This window comes from Balaenoptera borealis, assembly GCF_965194805.1.
Source record: "Balaenoptera borealis genome assembly, chromosome: 14".
In the NCBI taxonomy this organism is placed as follows: domain Eukaryota; kingdom Metazoa; phylum Chordata; class Mammalia; order Artiodactyla; family Balaenopteridae; genus Balaenoptera; species Balaenoptera borealis.
The window spans coordinates 10,049,473-10,070,706 of record NC_138875.1 but is presented as its reverse complement, the minus strand read 5'-3'; the positions used below and the strand labels follow the sequence as shown (position 1 = coordinate 10,070,706).

Genomic DNA, 21,234 nt, shown 5'->3' with positions numbered 1-21,234 from the left:
GTTAAAAAGGAATGGCAAAATGTCTTTTGCAAAATGAAGAGAAGTACAAATAAATGGGGGTAAAAATTAAAACTTGTGAACCTTTTTTTTCCTTTGAAGCAATGTAAAACAAATTCTCAGTTTAGGCTGCCGAGTCTCCTTGCTACACCACATAGTTACTTTCTAAATCTGTGCATCATATTATAATTACTTGATTGCTGACATATGAGAAATGTTTGTTTTTGTTTGTTTAAAGGAAATAATTAGATAATATCTAATAAAAATAAAGTATATATTTATTACATATATTTATATATGTATATATGTGTGTGTATACATATATAAGTATATACACATATCTCCTAAAAGTGAGGAAGTAAGGATAGTAGGTGTAATGTGCTATTATTAGATCATGAATGGAAAGAAGCCAGATAATAAAATTCTCTCAGGCAAAAGCCCAGAAAATAATCTCAAATTCCACAATGAAAGAAGACTTTGAAGTACTCAGCATGTCTTATCTGCTTGCAAATGATTAATAATAAAAATTAAAGAAGAGTAATAACTAGGGTTCAGTGATGCCTTCTCATTGCATATATATTCCTAAAGATTTTGATAAGACATCAATGAGGTTTGCCATAATTATGTGGCAAAAGATGAGAATATTTTAATCTTGAATTGACAGTTCTCTAAAAATATCACACTAATTTGTACGTTGGTGTTGAGGGGGAAATTAAAACAGAAACTACAAAGAATTAAGCTTTAAAAGAATTCAGTTTTAGCTCTACTCATTTTTAAACCTTTATAAGCAATTTGCTTACATATCCACAAGTGGTCACATTTCCTACTTAGATTTGTTGACAAAACGAAACAGTAGTTTAATATTTTATAGTAAGGGTACAGAATATCCTGTTTCTATAATACACCATTCCAAATAAAACCAACCAAAAGTTTGAGATTATTTCCTTATAAAAGTTTTAAAAAATTATGACCCTGAGTCATCAGTAACATTTTAAATAATAGTGAATACACACCATTTAAGAGAGGAAAGAAGTGTGTCATACATATTAGAAAGAGCTTGAACTAAAAAGCTTAAAATATAGTTTTAATCTGTGGTTTGCTTCACAGTTCCTTTTTTAAAGACTCTTCATTCCTCTTAAAATGCTGAGTGAATAGAATGTGGCTATGTAATGTTTTCTCACTGCTAAGAGCTCTTGACAGAATGATAGAAACAAATGATTCTTCCGTACATATAAGGATGCCTTTATATCGGGTTCTTAATCTTCGTACGCCTCTACTATTCCCACTTCCCAGAAGAAAAACGGAGGCACTTAATAGCCAAGCCCATATACAAAGCCTAGAGATTCCCGAGTAGGTGCAACTCCACCAGATCTTTCAAGAATTTTAAAGTACTTTTTTAATGCACAGGTGAAAGATGTTTAAAGACAGCCTCTTCCACTGGTGAAAGATATCTCTGTCATTCTTGAACTAAATACAAACCTGCTTCTGGCTCCTGAGCTGGGCTGTTTCTCGCAAACCTGATTACTCAGATTATTTGTCCTTTTATGTGAATATTGGTAGTTTCTTTCAAGGAATTTCAAGGAATTGGTCTGAATTCATAGGTGTAGAGTTGTTCATAGTATTTCCTTATAATATTGTTTAATATCTATGGGTTCAATAGTTATGTGCCCTCTTTCATTTCTGATAATGGTAATTTTTGTCTATTCTGTTCTTTCCCTCTTGGTTGTCTGGTTAGATTGATCACTTGTACCAGTGTTTTGGAAGAATCAGCTTTTCATTTCACTGTATTTCTCTATTTTCAATTTCACTGCTCCTGCTCTAATGTTTTTTACTTTCTTCTTTTTTTCTTTTTTTTTTTTTTTTTGCTTGCTTGAATTTAACTTGCTCTTCTTTTTCTAACAGAAAAGACTATATTCTTTCTCATATTTATAAAATCTTATAAAATTTGACTACAGGTTTAGTTAGAAAGGAAAATTTAATAATGTCCAAAGAATGAATCATCCACAGTAGTGGCAAAAGAATATATGCCCTATATCTGGAATCTAAACAATATGGTAATACAGAGAATGGGGATAAAATGAAAATCATAAGGAAAATTTCTTGTGAAGTTTCTCATAATTGTATGATGGAGTTTTTATTACAGACCATTTCTAAGCTCTAATTCCCAGTACATTAGGCTCCTTAAAGCAACTGTATCATCTCACTTTCAGGTCTACATACTGCATTCTTCCTTCATACCTGCCCCCAGTTTTCTTAAGCAGTTACCATATAGCTTATTATAGCAATTTATACCAAGGCAAACTTACTTCTCAAGTTTTTCTGCTCTTGACAATGACAAGAATATTTTGTTAAACCAGTTGATTTATCCCACCCAAGACTTGCTGGAAATGAGCCTGGGAATGTCTATGCTTCACAGAAACACCAGGTGATATTCACGAGGAAAAGCTGAGTAATATAAGTTATTGGAAGTAGGTATACTTTACCCTGCTTACTATGTGTTAATCTCTTTTTCCCAAGCAATGGAACATCCCTGAGGGGAAAATATACTGCATTATCATTCCCTTTCTTTTCTATATATCTTGCCATGGGGTGAATATTAAGGAAGAGATATTATCAAATTAAAACTCAAATTGAAATTATTTAGTATTTTCTGGATCTTTTGCTTCCAAAAAAAGGGGGAAACCTCCTGAAATGTGTTCTTGTGGTTTTTTAATATACATTTGATTTTGTTTCCATGATATATTTTGAACATTTGCTACATCAAACTATACCACATGGAAAGAAATCTGTGAACCTATTATTTAAACATAATATTATTTAAAAGGCACTCTAAATGAACGTCCATAAAAGACTTTGAAAGATATTCTTTTTGTAGGCTCTCACAAACTGTTTTTAAGAGTAATTAATTTTGTGGGTATTCCCTGGTGGTCCAGTGGTTAGGACTCCATACTCTCACTGTGGAGGGCCTGGGTTCAATCCCTAATTGGGAACTAAGATCCCACAAGCCAAGTGGTGTGGCAGAAAAAAATTTTTTTAATTTAAATAAATAAGTAAAGTTGACATAGTTGACATTTAAAAAAATAAAAGTAATTAATTTCAGTATAAAGATGAAATTATTAGCTAAAATATTTTTGGTAGAAAAAAATAAGTAACCACCAGTAGTGATACTATAAAACACAACCTCTGGAGAGCAACAGTCAGCTCTACGCACCACCAGTCCCCCCCATCAGGAAACTTGCACAAGCCTCTTAGATAGCCTCATCCACCAGAGGGCAGACAGCAGAAGCAAGAAGAACTACAGTCCTGCAGCCTGTGGAAAAAAACCACATTCAGAGAAAGATAGACAAGATGAAAAGGCAGAGGGCTATGTACCAGATGAAAGAACAAGATAAAAGCCCAGAAAAACAACTAAATGAAGTGGAGATAGGCAAACTTCCAGAAAAAGAATTCAGAATAATGATAGTGAAGATGATCCAGGACCTCGGAAAAAGAATGGAGGCAAAGATCGAGAAAATGCAAGAAATGTTTAACAAAGACCTAGAAGAATTAAAGAACAAACAAACAGAGATGAACAATACAATAACTGAAAAGAAAACTACACTAGAAGGAATCAAGAGCAGAATAACTGAGGCAGAAAAATGGATAAGTGACCTGGAAGACAGAAAGGTAGAATTCACTGCTGCAGATCAGAATAAAGAAAAAAATAATGAAAAGAAATGAAGACAGCCTAAGAGACCTCTGGGACAACATTAAATGCAACAACATTCGCATTATAGGGGTCCCAGAAGGAGAAGAGAGAGAGAAAGGACCAGAGAAAATATTTGAAGAGATTATAGTCAAAAACTTCCCTAACATGGGAAAGGAAATCGCCACCCAAGTCCAGGAAGCGCAGAGAGTCCCACACAGGATAAACCCAAAGAGAAACACACCAAGACACATAGTAATCAAATTGGAAAAAATTAAAGACAAAGAAAAATTATTGAAAGCAGCAAGGGAAAAATGACAAATAACATATAAGGGAACTCCCATAAGGTTAACAGCTGATTTCTCAGCAGAAACTCTACAAGCCAGAAGGGAGTGGCATGATATACTTAAAGTGATGAAAGGGAAGAACGTACAACCAAGATTACTCTACCCAGCAAGGATCTCATTCAGATTCGATGGAGAAATCAAAAGCTTTACAGACAAGCAAAAGCTAAGAGAATTCAGCACCACCAAACCAGCTTTACAACAATGATTAAAGGAACTTCTCTAGTTAGGAAACACAAGAGAAGGAAAAGATCTACAATAACAAACCCAAAACAATTAAGAAAATGGTAATAGGAACATACATCCATAATTATTTTAAATGTAAATGGATTAAATGCTCCAAACAAAGGACACAGACTGGCTGAATGGATACAAAAACAAGAGCTGTATATATACTGTCTACAAGAGACCCACTTCAGACCTAGGCACACATACAGACTGAAAGTGAGGAGATGGAAAAAGATATTCCATGCAAATGGAAATCAAAAGAAAGCTGGAGTAGCAATTCTCATATCAGACAAAATAGACTTTAAATTAAAGACTATTACAAGAGACAAAGAAGGACACTACATAATGATCAAGGGATCAATCCAAGAAGAAGATACAACAACTGTAAATATTTATGCACCCAACATAGGAGCACCTCAATACATAAGGCAAATACTAACATCCATAAAAGGGGAAATCGTCAGTAACACAATCATAGTAGGGGACTTTAACACCCCACTTTCAGCAATGGACAGATCATCCAAAATGAAAATAAATAAGGAAACACAAGCTTTAAATGATACATTAAACAACATGGACTTAATGGATAATTATAGGACATTCCATCCAAAAACAACAGAATACACATTCTTCTCAAGTGCTCATGGAAGATTCTCCAGGATAGATCATATCTTGGGTCACAAATCAAGTCTTGTTAAATTTAAGAAAATTGAAATCGTATCAAGTATCTTTTCCAACCACAACGCTATGAGACAAGACATCAATTACAGGAAAAAATCTGTGAGAAATACAAACACATGGAGGCTAAACAACACACTACTTAATAAGCAAGAGATCACTGAAGAAATCAAAGAGGAAATCAAAAAATACCTAGAAACAAATAACAATGAAAACACAACGACACAAAACCTATGGAATGCAGCAAAAGCAGTTCTAAGAGGGAAGTTTATAGCAGTACAATTCTACCTTAAGAAACAAGAAACATCTCAAATAAACAACCTAACCTTACACCTAAAGCAATTAGAGAAAGAAGAACAAAAAACCCCAAAGTTAGTAGAAGGAAAGAAATCATAAAGATCAGATCAGAAACAAATGAAAAAGAAATGAAGGAAACAATAGTAAAGATCAATAAAACTAAAAGCTGGTACTTTGAGAAGATAAAAAAAATTGATAAACCATTAGCCAGACTCATCAAGAAAAAAAGGGAGAAGACTCAAATCAATAGAATTAGAAATGAAAAGGGAGAAGAAACAACTGACACTGCAAAAGTACAAAGGATCATGAGAGATTACTACAAGCAACTATATGCCAATAAAATGGACAACCTGGAAGAAATGGACAAATTCTTAGAAATGCACAACCTTCCAAGACTGAACCAGGAAGAAATAGAAAATATGAACAGACCAATCACAAGTAATGAAATTGAAACTGTGATTAAAAATCTTCCAACAAACAAAAGCCCAGGACCAGATGGCTTCACAGGCAAATTCTATCAAACATTTAGAGAAGAGCTAATGCCTATCCTTCTCAAACTCTTCCAAAATATAGCAGAGGGAGGAACACTCCCAAACTCATTCTATGAGGCCACCATCACTCTGATAACAAAACCAAAGATGTCACAAAGAAAGAAAACTACAGGCCAATATCACTGATGAACATAGATGCAAAAATCGTCAACAAAATACTAGCAAACAGAATCCAACAGCACATTAAAAGGATCATACACTATGATCAAGTGGGGTTTACCCCAGGAATGCAAGGATTCTTCAATATACTCAAATCAATCAACATGATTCACCATATTAACAAACTGAAGGAGAAAAACGATATGAACATCTGAATAGATGCAGAAAAAGCTTTTGACAAAATTCAGCACCGATGTGTGACAAAAACCCTCCAGAAAGTAGGCATAGAGGGAACTTTCCTCAACATAATAAAGGCCATACATGACAAACCCACAGCCAACAACGTCCTCAATAGTGAAAAACTGAAACCATTTCCACTAAGATCAGGAACAAGACAAGGCTGCCCACTCTCACCACTATTACTCAGCATAGTTTTGGAAGTTTTAGCCACAGCAATCAGAGAAGAAAAAGAAATAAAAGGAATCCAAAGTGGAAAAGAAGAAGTAAAGCTGTCACTGTTTGCAGATGACATGATACAATAAATAGACAATCCTAAAGATACTACTAGAGCTCCAGTAAAATACTAGAGCTAATCAATGAATTTGGTAAAGTAGCAGGATACAAAATTAATGCACAGAAATCACTTGCATTCCTATACACTAATGATGAAAAATCTGAAAGTGAAATTAAGAAAACACTCCCATTTACCATTGCAACAAAAAGAATAAAATATCTAGGAATGAACCTACCTACCTAAGGAGACAAAAGACCTGTATGCAGAAAATTATAAGACACGGATGAAAGAAATTAAAGATGATACAAATAGATGGAGAGATATACCATGTTCTTGGATTGGAAGAATCAACATTGTGAAAATGACTCTACTACCCAAAGCAATCTACAGATTCAATGCAATCCCTATCAAACTACCACTGGCATTTTTCACAGAACTAGAACAAAAAATTTCACAATTTGTATGGAAACACAAAAGATCCCGAATAGCCAAAGCAATCTTGAGGAAGAAAAACAGAGCTGGAGGAATCAGCCTCCCTGGCTTCAGACTATACTATGAAGCTAGAGTAATCAAGACAGTATGGAACTGGCACAAAAACAGAGATATAGATCAATGGAACAGGATAGAAAGCCCACAGATAAACGCATGCAAATATGGTCACCTTATCTTTGATAAAGGAGGCAAGCATATACAGTGGAGAAAAGACAGCCTCTTCAATAAGTGGTGCTGGGAAAACTGGACAGTTACATGTAAAAGAATGAAATTAGAACACTCCCTAACACTATACACAAAAATAAACTCAAAATGGATTAAACACCTAAATGTAAGGCAGACACCATCAAACTCTTAGAGGAAAACATAGGAAGAACACTCTATGACATAAATCACAGTAAGATCCTTTTTGACCCAGCTCCTAGAGAAATGGAAATAAAAACAAAAATAAACAAATGGGACCTAAAGAAATTTAAAAGCTTTTGCACAGCAAAAGAAACCATAAACAAGACAAAAAGAAAACACTCAGAATGGGAGAAAATATTTGCAAATGAAGCAGCTGACAAAGGATTAATCTCCAAAACACACAGGCAACTCATACAGCTCAATATCAAAAAAACAAAAGACCCAATCCAAAAACAGGCAGAAGACCTAAATAGACATTTCTCCAAAGAAGACATACAGATTGCCAACAAACACGTGAAAGGATGCTCAACATCATTAATCATTAGAGAAATGCAAATCAAACCTACAATGAGATATCCTCTCATACCGGTCGGAATGGCCATCATCAAAATATCTACAAATGTTAAATGCTGGAGAGGGTGTGGAGAAAAGGGAACACTCTTGCACTGCTGGTGGAAATGTAAATTGATAGAGCCACTATGGAGAACAATATGGAGGTTGCTTAGAAAACTAAAAATAGAACTATCATATGACCCAGAAATCCCACTACTGGGCATATACCCTGAGAAAACCATAATTCAAAAAGAGTCATGTACCGAAATGTCCATTGCAGCTCTATTTACAATAGCCAGGACATGGAAGCAACCTAAGTTTCCATCAACAGATGAATGGATAAAGAAGATGTGGCACATATATACAATGGAATATTACTCAGCCATAAAAAGGAACAAAACTGAGTTATTTCTAGTGAGGTGGATGGACCTAGAGACTGTCATACAGAGTGAAGTAAGTCAGAAAAAGAAGACCAAATACCGTATGCTAACACATATATATGGAATCTAAAAAAACAAAGTAAAGAGAAAAAAAAATGGCTAGAAGAACCTAGGGTCAAGACGGGAATAAAGATGCAGACCTACTAGACAATGGACTTGAGGATACGGGGTGGGGGAAGAGTAAGCTGGGACAAAGTGAGAGAGTGGCATGGACATGTATACACTACCAGACGTAAAATAGATAGCTAGTGGGAGGCAGCTGCATAGCACAGGGAGATCAGCTCGGTGCTTTGTGACCATCTAGAGCAGTGGGATAGGGAGTGTGGGAGGGAGGGAGATGCAAGAGAGAAGAGATATGGGGACATATGTATATGTGTGACTGATTCACTTTATTATACAGCAGAGGCTGACACCCTACTGTAAAGAAATTTTACTCCAATAAAGATGTTAAAATAAATAAATAAATAAATAAATAAATAAATAAATAAATAAATAAATAAATAAATAAAATTGGTTACATAGAAAAAAACCCAAAAAACAAAAGAAAGCTGGAGTAGCAATGCTCATATCAGATAAAATAGACTTTAAAATAAAGAATGTTACAAGAGACAAGGAAGGACACTACATAATGATCAAGGGATCAATCCAAGAAGAAGATATAACAATTGTAAATATTTATGAACCCAACATAGGAGCAACTCAATACATAAGGCAGCTGCTAACAGCTATAAAAGAGGAAATCGAGAGTAACACAATACTAGTGGGGGACTTTAACACCTCACTTACACCAATGGACAGATCATCCAAAATGAAAATAAATAAGGAAACAGAAGCTTTAAATGACACAATAGACCAGATAGATTTAATTGATAATTATAGGACATTCCATCCAAGAACAGCAGATTACACTTTCTTCTCAAGTGCACATGGAACATTCTCCAGGATAGATCACATCTTGGGTCACAAATCAAGCCACAGTAAATTTAAGAAAACTGAAATCATATCAAGCATCTTTTCTGACCACAACGCTATGAGATTAGAAATGAATTACAGAGAAAAAAACGTGAAAAACACAAACACATGGAGGCTAAACAATATGCTACTAAATAACCAAGAGATCACTGAAGAAATCAAAGAGGAAATCAAAAAATACCTAGAGACAAATGACAATGAAAACACAACGATCCAAAATCTATGGGTTGCAGCAAAAGCAGTTCTAAGAGGGAAGTTTATAGCTTTACAAGCCTACCTCAAGAAATGAGAAAAGTCTCAAGTAAACAATCTAACCTTACACCTAAAGGAACTAGAGAAAGAAGAACAAACAAAACCCAAAGTTAGCAGAAGGACAGAAATCATAAAGATCAGAGCAGAAATAAATGAAATAGAAACAAAGAAAACAATAGCAAAGATCAATAAAACTAAAAGCTGGTTCTTTGAGAAGATAAACAAAATTGATAAACCATTAGCCAGACTCATCAAGAAAAAGAGGGAGAGGACTCAAATCAATAAAATTAGACATGAAAAAGGAGAAGTTACAACAGGCACCACAGAAATACAAAGCATCTTAAGAGACTACTACAAGCAACTCTATGCCAATAAAATGGACAACCTGGAAGAAATGGACAAATTCTTAGAAAGGTATAACCTTCCAAGAGTGAACCAGGAAGAAACAGAAAATATGAACAGACCAATCACAAGTAATGAAATTGAAACTGTGATTAAAAATCTTCCAACAAACAAAAGTCCAGGACCAGATGGCTTCACAGGTGAATTCTATCAAACATTTAGAGATGAGCTAACACCCATCCTTCTCAAACTCTTCCAAACAATTGCGGACGAAAGAACACTCCCAAACTCATTCTATGAGGCCACCATCACCCTGATACCAAAACAAGACAAAGATACTACAAAAAATGAAAATTACAGACCAATATCACTGATGAATATAGATGCAAAAATCCTCAACAAAATACTAGCAAACAGAATCCAACAACACATTGAAAGGATCATACACCATGGTCAAGTGGGATTTATCCCAGGGATGCAAGGATTCTTCAATATATGCAAATCAATCAATGTGATAAACCATAGTAACAAACTGAAGAATAAAAACCATATGATCATCTCAATAGATGCAGAAAAAGCTTTTGACAAAATTCAACACCCATTTATGATAAAAACTCTCCAGAAAGTGGGCATAGAGGGAACCTACCTCAACATAATAAAGGCCATATATGACAAACCCACAGCAAACGTCATTCTCAATGGTGAAAAACTTAAACCATTTCCTCTAAGATCAGGAACAAGACAAGGATGTCCACTCTCACCACTATTACTCAACATAGTTTTGGAAGTTCTAGCCATGGCAATCAGACAAGAAAAAGAAATAAAAAGAATACAAATTGGAAAAGAAGAAGTAAAACTGTCACTGTTTGCAGATGACATGATACTATACATAGAGAATCCTAAAGATGCCACCAGAAAACTACTAAAGCTAATCAATGAATTTGGTAAAGTTGCAGGATACAAAATTAATGTACAGAAATTTCTTGCATTCCTACACACTAATGATGAAAAATCTGAAAGAGAAAATAAGGAAACACTCCCATTTACCATTGCAACAAAAAGAATCAAATACCTAGGAATAAACCTACCTAGGGAGACAAAAGACCTGTATGCAGAAAACTATAAGACACTGATGAAAGAAATTAAAGATGATACCAACAGATGGAGAGATATATCATGTTCTTGGATTGGAAGAATCAATATTGTGAAAATGACTATACTACCCAAAGCAATCTACAGATTCAATGTTATCCCTATCAATGGCATTTTTATGGAACTAGAACAAAAAATCTTAAAATTTGTATGGAGACACAAAAGACCCCGAATAGCCAAAGCAGTCTTGAGGGAAGAAAATGGAACTGGAGGAATCAGACTCCCTAACTTCAGACTATACTACAAAGCTACAGTAATCAAGACAATATGGTACTGGCACAAAAACAGAAACATAGATCAGTGGAACAAGATAGAAAGCCCAGAGACATACCCACGCACCTATGGTCAACTAATCTATGACAAAGGAGGGAAGGAAATACACTGGAGAAAAGACAGTCTCTTCAATAAGTGTTGCTGGGAAAACTGGACAGCTACATGTAAAAGAATGAAATTAGAACACTCCCTAACACCATACACAAAAATAAACTCAAAATGGATTAGAGATCTAAATGTAAGACCAGGCACTATAAAACTCTTAGAGGAAAACATAGGAAGAACACTCTTTGACATAAATCACAGCAAGGTCTTTTTTGATCCACCTCCTAGAGTAATGGAAATAAAAACAAAAATAAACAAATGGGACCTAATGAAACTTCAAAGCTTTTGCACAGCAAAGGAAACCATAAACAAGAGGAAAAGACAACCCTCAGAATGGGAGAAAATATTTGCAAATGAATCAACAGACAAAGGATTAATCTCTAAAATATATAAACAGCTCATGCAGCTCAATATTAAAAAAACAAACAACCCATTCCAAAAATGGGCAGAAGACCTAAATAGACATTTCTCCAAAGAAGACATACAGATGGCCAAGAAGCACATGAAAATCTGCTCAACATCACTAATTATTAGAGAAATGCAAATCAAAACTACAATGAGGTATCACCTCACACCAGTTAGAATGGGCATCATCAGAAAACCTACAAACAACAAATGCTGGAGAGGGTGTGGAGAAAAGGGAACCCTCTTGCACTGTTGGTGGGAATGTAAATTGATACAGCCACTATGGAGAACAGTAAGGAGGTTCCTTAAAAAATAAAAATAGAATTACCATATGACCCAGCAATCCCACTACTGGGCATATACCCAGAGAAAACCATAATTCAAAAAGACACATGCACCCTAATGTTCATTGCAGCACTATTTCCAATAGCCAGGTCATGGAAGCAACCTAAATGCCCTTCGACAGACGAATGGATAAAGAAGTTGTGGTACATATATACAATGGAATATTACTCGACCATAAAAAGGAACGAAACTGGGTCATTTGTAGAGACGTGGATGGATGTAGAGACTGTCATAAAGAGTGAAGTAAGTCAGAAAGAGAAAAACAAATATCGTATATTAATGCATGTATGTGGAACCTAGAAAAACGGTACAGATGAACCGGTTTGCAGGGCAGAAATTGAGACACAGACGTAAAGAACAAACGTATGGACACCAAGGGGGGAAAGCCACGGGGGTTGGGGTTGGTGGTGTGCTGAACTGGGTGATTGGGATTGACATGTATACACTGATGTGTATAAAATTGATGACTAATAGGGACCTGCTGTATAAAAAAATAAATAAAATAAAATTTTTAAAAAAACACAACCTCTGTTAATATTTGGGTGTGCTCACTTATTTTTCTCATTTATTTTACATAATATTTTACTTGTAGTAAACATATGACTCTAATGATTTTGTATTATTTTTAAAGAATCATGCCATGTCTTTATGTTCATAAGCATCATTAGAAAGCATTCATCATTCATTGCCTTATTTACACCACTGAGATTAGATATTTAAATTGTTTCTACAATTTTATTATTATAAAGCATAATATAATGAAAGCTTTAATCATGAAAGCATTTTTAAAAATTATGTATTCTTTAGTATTGTCAGAAAAACAAACAGGTTAATATACTCTTTAAAATCTAAACAATTAATTTACTGACTTGTATATACACACACATATATATACTACATATATACTTATATTCATTATTAAATTTACTGCTAATAAATAGGAACTATATCTACATATTAGAAGGCAGCATTTTATGGTTAGGAATTACAGTGGAAAAGTGGGAGCATCGTCTGTCTCATTAATTTAAAGAAGCTCTTCTTTGTGTCAGTAGCCCTTCCAAAGAGCAAAGCAGTACTCAGCACCTTAATAAATATATGGAAGTTTGTGTAAGCCCCTGGACTGTAAAGTACAGAAAATGGATGAAGGGAAGGTGGTGGAAGGAAACATGTAACAGGTTTTGCTTTTATTTTTAACCATAACTATGATGCGAATACAAAAAAACAGAAAGAAAATATACTTCCTGAATATAACAGACTAATTTAATAGATGGTAAATATTGTTTAATTGCAACACAGAAATTTATTTCTAATTGATTGGACTTAGTTCATTTTTACTCTTTTAGCGGTACCCTATAAAAGCTTAGTTAATTTTTGAATATCATTTTAATTAAACAGTGTTTAGATGAACCACATTGTGATCAGCTTTGTTTCTGTTCTGATTTGGCATAACCAGGGGTTTCTTTTCCCTCACCTTCTTACCCCAATTAATAGAGTTGACTGCATCTAATTTTAGTTGGTGATTGCCTCTTTCTTGCACATGTTTTCAAGTGCTTATTTCACTGCATCTTAACCAATAGTGAGGCTTCCTGTTTCAACTTGTTTCAACTGTTGCAAATTTTATAAGTACCTTAGAGAGAAATACAGATCTAGATATATCCCTGTTACATTTATATGAAATTTTATTTTCAAGCTAATCTGTGTTCCCTCATTTACTAATGCAAAGCTGGCCTTCCAGACATACCTGATAGGAGATTTCCTCTGATCTGGATCTGTGGCAGAGACTGTGCCTACAAATGATCCGTACGGGCTTCCTTCAAAGATTTCAAATATGTAATACGGGAGGAGGAAAACAGGAGGTTCATCAACATCTTCCACCTGGATCTTGATGAAAGTGGTGGAAGCTTCAGTATGGTATTTCCTGAGCTGCTCATCAACTCGGCGGTTTTTAACTTTTGCTCTAATACGATAGTGGTTCTGGTGCTCAAAGTCTACTTTCTACAAAGAAATGCAGTGTACACAGAAAACTGGTATCAGTGACCCGAGGAATTACTTAGGAAAAAAAAAGTTTTTGTTGTTAATTTAAGTCTCAGTTGCTTTCCAGTTAGGTTTTACTATTTATGTTCTTGGATCCCTCTGATATTATCATTAAGTAGTTGCGTAGCAAATCCCTATGTGTATTTTGTTATTTACGTCTATTATAAAATGTTTTGGGTTAATAATTATATTTTTTATTTAGGATTAAAAGTGTACTTTTCTGAGTATAAATATCTTATGGAGTTGAGAATTAGTTTCCTGTTATTTAAGATAATTTCAAAAAGTTTCTCCTGTATATTAAAATCTTTTTAAAAAACTACTCTACAATATAATTCAAAAGATCTCGGTAATAATTAACTCTCTCATCAATTATATTTGAAATATATGGATATAAAATATAAATAACTGAGCTTTTTTCTTTATTTTTTCAGAAGTATCTTGCATAAAACTGATAATTAGCTATTTGTATATTATTATTTGTAATTAATACTAAAATGTAGGTAATAATCATATATGTTAATATTCTAAAAAATGAAATATCTCAGAATTTTTTATAAAAGCACATATATCTTTTCTTTTGCTCCCTAAACTAAATCACAGGGTCTTATTTTACTTACTTAACAAAGCAAAAACTAACTGGTTACACAAAATATATATGTATTTCTGATTTGATTTTGCATTATTATGCAAAACAAATAATATTAATGCATCTACCTTTTTTAATATAATTATTCCTTCTTGGGTCTCATTATTAGTAATGACATCGAACGTTTTTGAATCATCTTCTATGCTGTAATCCATTTCTGCATTCTCTCCAATGTCATTATCATATGCCATGATTTTTCCAATCGACATCCCAACAGATGCAGATTCAGAGACAGTCAAGCGGTATAAACCTTTAAAAACAAAATTCAGGATATTTTGCACAGATAATTAACATAAAAAACTCCCAAATATAGCACCCTCCCTTTATTATGGGCTGTCGGAAAAACCATACCCACCCTTTTCACCAATTACTTATTCTAAATACCTCTCTCTCTTGCTCTCTCTCTCCCTTTATTTTTTTGCAATCTGAACATTTCCCTCATATCTTTTTGAGTACCTATTATTTTCTCTTAAATATATCTTAGGGAAGTCCTTTCACCAGTACATATAATTTCCAAATTTCTATTCATATGCATACCTTCTTAATATTCATAGGTTTATTTTTATTGTATCCTTCCACTGTGCCAAATTAAATTTAATAAAAAGAGTTTTTCAATTTCACTCAAGCATTCTCTGATACCTAAAATAACCAATAAATATTGAGTTGGCCAAAAGGTTCGTTTGGGTTTTTCCGTAAGATGTTACAAAAAAACCTGAACGAACTTTTTGGCCAACCCAATATAAGTATGAATTAAAGACGGTAGAGTCCAAAAACAAATAGTTGAGTTCTAAGGGTAACAGTTTGACTTTGAGAATCTGAGCCTGGATTGCATTAATTCCATTCCATTAGTGGAAATGGAAAAGAAAGATATGGAATATTATGCAACCATAAAAAAGAATGAAATAATGCCATTTGCAGCAACATGGATGAACCTAGAGATTATCATGCTAACTGAAGTAACTCAGAAAGAGAAAGACAAATACCATATGATATCACTTACATGTGGAATTTAAAATGTGACACAAATGAACTTATCTATGAAACAGAAACAGACTCAGAGACATAGAGAACACAAGTCTGTTGTCAGGAGGATGGGGGTGGGGGAGGGATGGATTGGGAGTTTGAGGCTAGCTGATGCAAACTATTATATATAGAATGGATAAACAACAATGTCCTACTGAATAGTACAGGGAACTATATTCAATATCCTCTGATAAACCATAAAGGAAAAGAATATCAAAAATAATTATATATATGTATAACTCAATCACTTTGCTGTACAGTAGAAATTAACACAACACTGTAAATCGACTATATCTCAATAAAATAAATTTTAAAAAAAAGAAAAAGAGAGATAAAGATGAAGTCAGATGACCCCATTGTTTTGGTCACAAGAAAATAATGGTAGTTATATTAGAAATACATAGATATAAATATAAATAACTAAGTTTTTTTCTCTTTACTTTTCAGAAGTAACTTGCATAAAACTTACAAAGAACTAGTCATTCATATGTGATTTGTAATTTATGCTAAAATGTACAAAATAATCACATGTGTTAATATCCTAAAGAATAAATCTTTTTAGAATTAAAAAAAGGAGCATGTTCAGTATAATTTTTCTTTAAAGGGATTCTTGACTTCCTTAGGAGCATAGAGCAAGTCATTCCACAGACTGCTTTGTGAGATTTTCCTTTTTTTAAGTGGGAGAAATGTTACTTTAAAGTTGGTAATATTTTGCTGTTTTCAGGAAGTAACAGTTTAACTGTGCTACCGTGTCTCTTTCGTTGTGGGAAAATTAAAAGAACCGTTTATTTGATTGTACAAATTAAAAATTGCCAACAAGTTAATCCGGAGGAAAGAGTGACACTACCCTAAATCTGAAAGCAGATGCTTTAAACACTTTGCTAAATCAAGACTTAGTTTGTGCTATTTCCCATACTTTCAAAAATTATTTATTAGAATCCTTTTTACTTACTGCCTTTAAATATAGGCTTATTGTCATTAACATCAGAAAGTTTGATTAATACACTTGTTGTTGCAGACAGTGCTCCAGGCAGACCAATCATGTCTTTGGCTTGAATAATCACCCAATACTCATCTTGCAGTTCTCTATCCATTTTAGAAGATATTCTTATGACTCCTTTAAAGACATAATAAACTATAATTATTATTTCATTATTAACCATGGCATCTTCCTAGTTAATTTCTTAAGAATTCAAACATAAAATCATTCTTTTGACACATTTTGAACCACTACAATGTGCTAGATGCTGCCCTGGAGAAAAAAATACAACAATAATAAGTCAATCACCACCTCTGCCTAAAGTTTAGAGTGGTCATCACAATACTAATAGTAGTGGAATCTTAATAAAATACTATGTTAAGATAAACCACAGGGAGAGAAGAAGAATGTCTTATTTTTACCTCAACTTATTTTCCGCTTTCTTCCCTAACATAATATTAGGGCTCTACAATTAACTTTTCCCCTAAACTTAGAAGAAGTTAGTTTATTATGGATATATGTAAAACTATAATACCAAATGTATGCAAAAATATTGTGCACCTGTGATGTTAAATCTATTTTGAGTCATAATATATGAAGAAGAGCTGATTTTTGACTCACAGTTATTCATAATCCACCAACAGAGATATTCATATCCATATTGGACCATGGAAATGTTGTAATAAGTGTCCACTTTCTATAAAATTATTTAGTAAGAAGTTAATCATCACTGAAAAAAACCTAGGAAAAATTTAAGGTGGTAAATAGAAGAGCTGTAATCCTAAAGATCTGGGGAACACATAATACAAATATAAGAAGGAGAATGGCTAATCTTCAAATATGTCTGGGGAAAAAGTATTAATTAAAAAATTGTGATACCTGTAAAAAAATTTTAAAAAGGACAAATTGGACCACATTATGATGAGATTTTAATTGTGGACTGAAGTGTTTCACAATTATACTCTATTATATGAATCAGTATGGAAACCATGGAATATATGAAACAGACGCTCCTAATATCTCCCTGTGTGTGACTCAACAGAGAATTGTGTTTCCTATTAGCAAAGGAGAATAGTATTAGAGTTTTGGAATTATATATCCAAAGGTGTAGAGATTAGTCAGCGAGAGAGATGAACACAGAGGCCTTCACTTCCCATGTATGGAGGCTTCAATTAACTTTGCTGACTTTATTTTCAACACGTCTTCTTACCTTCAGAATGGATAAAGGATGTATATTCCTAGATCCTCTTACACCCTCGAAAACTTACCACTTCTGTGCTTTGGCTTCCAACTGTCTTGCTGCCGGCTCTACTGCTCCTCCATTAATGCAATTAATTGCTTTAGCTAATTTGCTCAATATGTTTAAGAAGTCAGTGAGCGCTGGAGGAAAAGACAGTGCTCAAAATGGTCGTGAAGATCCAGTGTCACCTAGCACACATCTACTACACCGATAGCCCATTTTCTATTCTCCTCCTCTGTGCTCTTTCACACTGGTGTCTAGTTAGTCTCAGAGCTTAAACGCTCTCCTTTCTCAGGAATTTCCTATACATTCTTCCCATAACCTAGAACGCCTTCCATGCTCTCCTCACCTTGGTCACGTGCTCAGCTCAGCCTTCTGGTTTCAGTGTATTCCGCCTTGGCCACACACTATGAAGGAGTTCTTACTTTCTTCTATTGAACCTTGTTTATTTCACTTCATAATATTCACAAACTTAATGTATTTATTAATATGCAAATGTTTAATATTTATTTGTAAGTTCCAAGAGAAAAGAGTCCCTGTTGCTTTCCTTTTATTATTATTTTTTTAATGTTGCAATGGTGTCCTGCTGTAAACCTAGTATACTGTATAATGCCTGTTGCATATTCAACCCTTCTCAACCAAAATTGTGTAAGGGAATTAAAACCTAATGTCTTAAGGCATCCACTGCATGTATTAAAATAACTTAAACCTGTACATTCAGAATAATAGAAACTAGGTATTATCCTGGGGAGAATTAAGAATATAGTCACTCAAATCATACTTTTCAGAATCTGATTCTCAAAAGAAACTTGATTGATAAAGGCTGACCTATTTAATACTTGCTAAATGAATGAATCAATAACAAATGCTTAAAGACCCAACACATGCTTTAATTTTTTAAAGCTTTTCATGTCATCAAGATGGAAATAATATTTGTCTCATTAACAATCACAGAATTTTATTGCTTTTGGAACTTGCCACATTCTTGGTTGGTTAGTCAGGTATTTTTTTTTCTCATCTTTAGAGACTGTAAGCTCATTTATATGGGTTTAATCTTTGTAGTGACCAAAGCAATCAATATTTGTTAAATGAATCAATGTCACATAATTCTTAACTGTTTAATAGATGTAAATAAATAAGAGCAATTTTAAAATTTATTTTATAAAGTATTCAATTGATTAACAGAAATTGGAGAAGTAAGGACAGAAAAAGCAAATGTTGTATTCATGTGAATCAAAAAGACATAAAATACAGAACTATTTTTTTTTAAGTTCCTACACCCAGCCATAAACTCAGCTTAATCTCATTCTGGCTGGGTGTACAGGTAGAACTCTGTGATTTTAATTTGCATTTCCATGGTGACTAATGAGGTTGAGCAATTTTAATATGCTTGCAGGCTTTTTGTTTGTCAATTTTTTGTCAATTGCTTGTAAATGTCTTTTCCCCATATATTTAGATTGGGTTGTCTGTAGTTCTGTAATTAATTTGTAATAATCCTTAAGTATGTTTTATATCCCATACACAAATCATTTGTGGTATGGATGTGAAAAATCCAATCTCCCAACCTTAGAAAAACCAGCTAAAAGATTAAAAATAATTAAATTTTTAAAATTTAATGAAAAAACATTACAACCCATTTATTTATTGAAACATCAGGTCTACTTTACAACATGTTTGCAGGCAGAGAACTTTTGCTCTGACGTTTGCCTTAGAATCATGTTGAATTGCACTTTGTTTCTTCCAGGAATACCTGTTGTTGGTTCAATGGAGAAATACGGTTGGCCTTGTCGTAAGCTGTACAGGAGACGAGCATTATTGCCACTTGAAGGATCATCAGCATCACTTGCTGTCACCTGGATGACAAATGTTCCTGAAGAGAAAATACATAGTTACAAGAAATTAAGCCGATGGTCTTTTTGAAAAATGGATTCCAGTTCTGTAAGGTATTCTTTCTTTAGCAAGCAAGATGATGATAAGCAATAAAAGACTAGTCCTCCCTGTTCTGAATTATAAAACAAGTATCTTTCTGTATAGACAAGAAAATATAACCTTATACAAAACAACCCTAATTTCCATATACCGTATAGAGTTTTAAATATGTGAATCCATGATCTAATGAAATATAACTATTAAACAACCCATTACAATACGTAACTAAGGATCATTTAAAGATGCGTTATTAGCAGAGGAATCAAAGGGAAATTAGAAACCGTTTCCTTCAAAAAACTATGTTGTGACCTGTACCTCAAAAAATTACAGAATATTAGTAAAATATTCATAAAGATTATTGAAATGATCTCGACATAGTGTCAAGCTGAAGATGAGCATAATTATTTGGCTGGCTTCATCCCCTTCTGTAAAATGCCTACTTTCTTTAAAGAATTTTTTTTAAGTGCAGAACAAAATCTACCAGATTGATAAGGTAAGTATTCTCATTAAAATTCAGTAACAATCAATAAAACTCATGGGAGATAAGTATTTGTATGTTTAAAATTAATGGTAAAATTAAAAATATTTCTTTAATGAGCTTTTAAATTATTTTTATGTAAACATGTAATCTAGCATTATGGGTCTTGTTGGAAATCCACATCTTTTGAAACACTATGTTCTATGTCAATAAGAATGGCAACACAAATGGCACTAAATCAAATAGGCTTGTGATTTTATGTGAAATTAGCATTATGAAGTTTTTCATTACAACCTAATTTTATAAACTGACACATTCTAATATGAAGCCATTCTATGCTTCATTAATAAAAATGTTGAAACTTTTACTGTGGTCCTCAATTGCATGTATTGATAGTATTTGCTGTTTTGTTTTAGAATTGTTATGTTAGTTATTTAACACTTGTTTTATACTGTTCTCCACTCAACATGTAGACACTCATTAGTTTCATGTGTTTTAAATACATTCCTGCCATTAGAGACAACATGGATGGACCTTGAGGGCATTATGCTAGGTCAAAGGCAGAGTATGCAATGAATTATATGAGGAATCGAAAAAAAAAAAAAAAGCAGAACTTACAGAGACAGTGGATTGCTGGTTACCAGGGTCTGGGTTGTAGGGGAATTGGGCTGTTTGTCAAAGGGTACAAACTTACAGTTAGAATATGAATAAGTTTTGGGGAGTTTATGTACCTTATAGTGATTATAGTCAGCAATACTGTATTATATACTTCAAAGTTGCTAAGAGACTAGATCTGAAATGTTTTCACCATGGAAATGATAATCATGTGACATGATGGAAATGATAGCTAAGGCTATAGTGGTAACCACATTGCAATATATAGATGTATGAAATCAGCACATTGTACACCTTAAACTTACACAATATTATATGTCAATTATATCACAATAATACAAATAATAAATAAATGAATAGATACATCCCTGTAGGAATCGT

General features: G+C 33.5%; 1 protein-coding gene across 5 annotated transcripts in view; it reads right to left on the bottom strand.

Annotated features, from left to right (window-relative positions):
• CDH19 (cadherin 19) overlaps positions 1-21,234 on the bottom strand; it is a 97,866-nt gene that overhangs the window by 30,208 nt on the left and 46,424 nt on the right. For all 5 annotated transcript variants that reach the window (XM_082355194.1, XM_082355192.1, XM_082355195.1 and 2 more), the window contains 4 exons: positions 19,582-19,701; positions 16,565-16,729; positions 14,658-14,839; positions 13,651-13,904 (listed from right to left, as the gene is read on the bottom strand). In XM_082355194.1, coding sequence (XP_082211320.1) covers positions 13,651-13,904; positions 14,658-14,839; positions 16,565-16,729; positions 19,582-19,701 — 721 coding nt within the window. The remainder of the gene's footprint in view (positions 1-13,650; positions 13,905-14,657; positions 14,840-16,564; positions 16,730-19,581; positions 19,702-21,234) is intronic.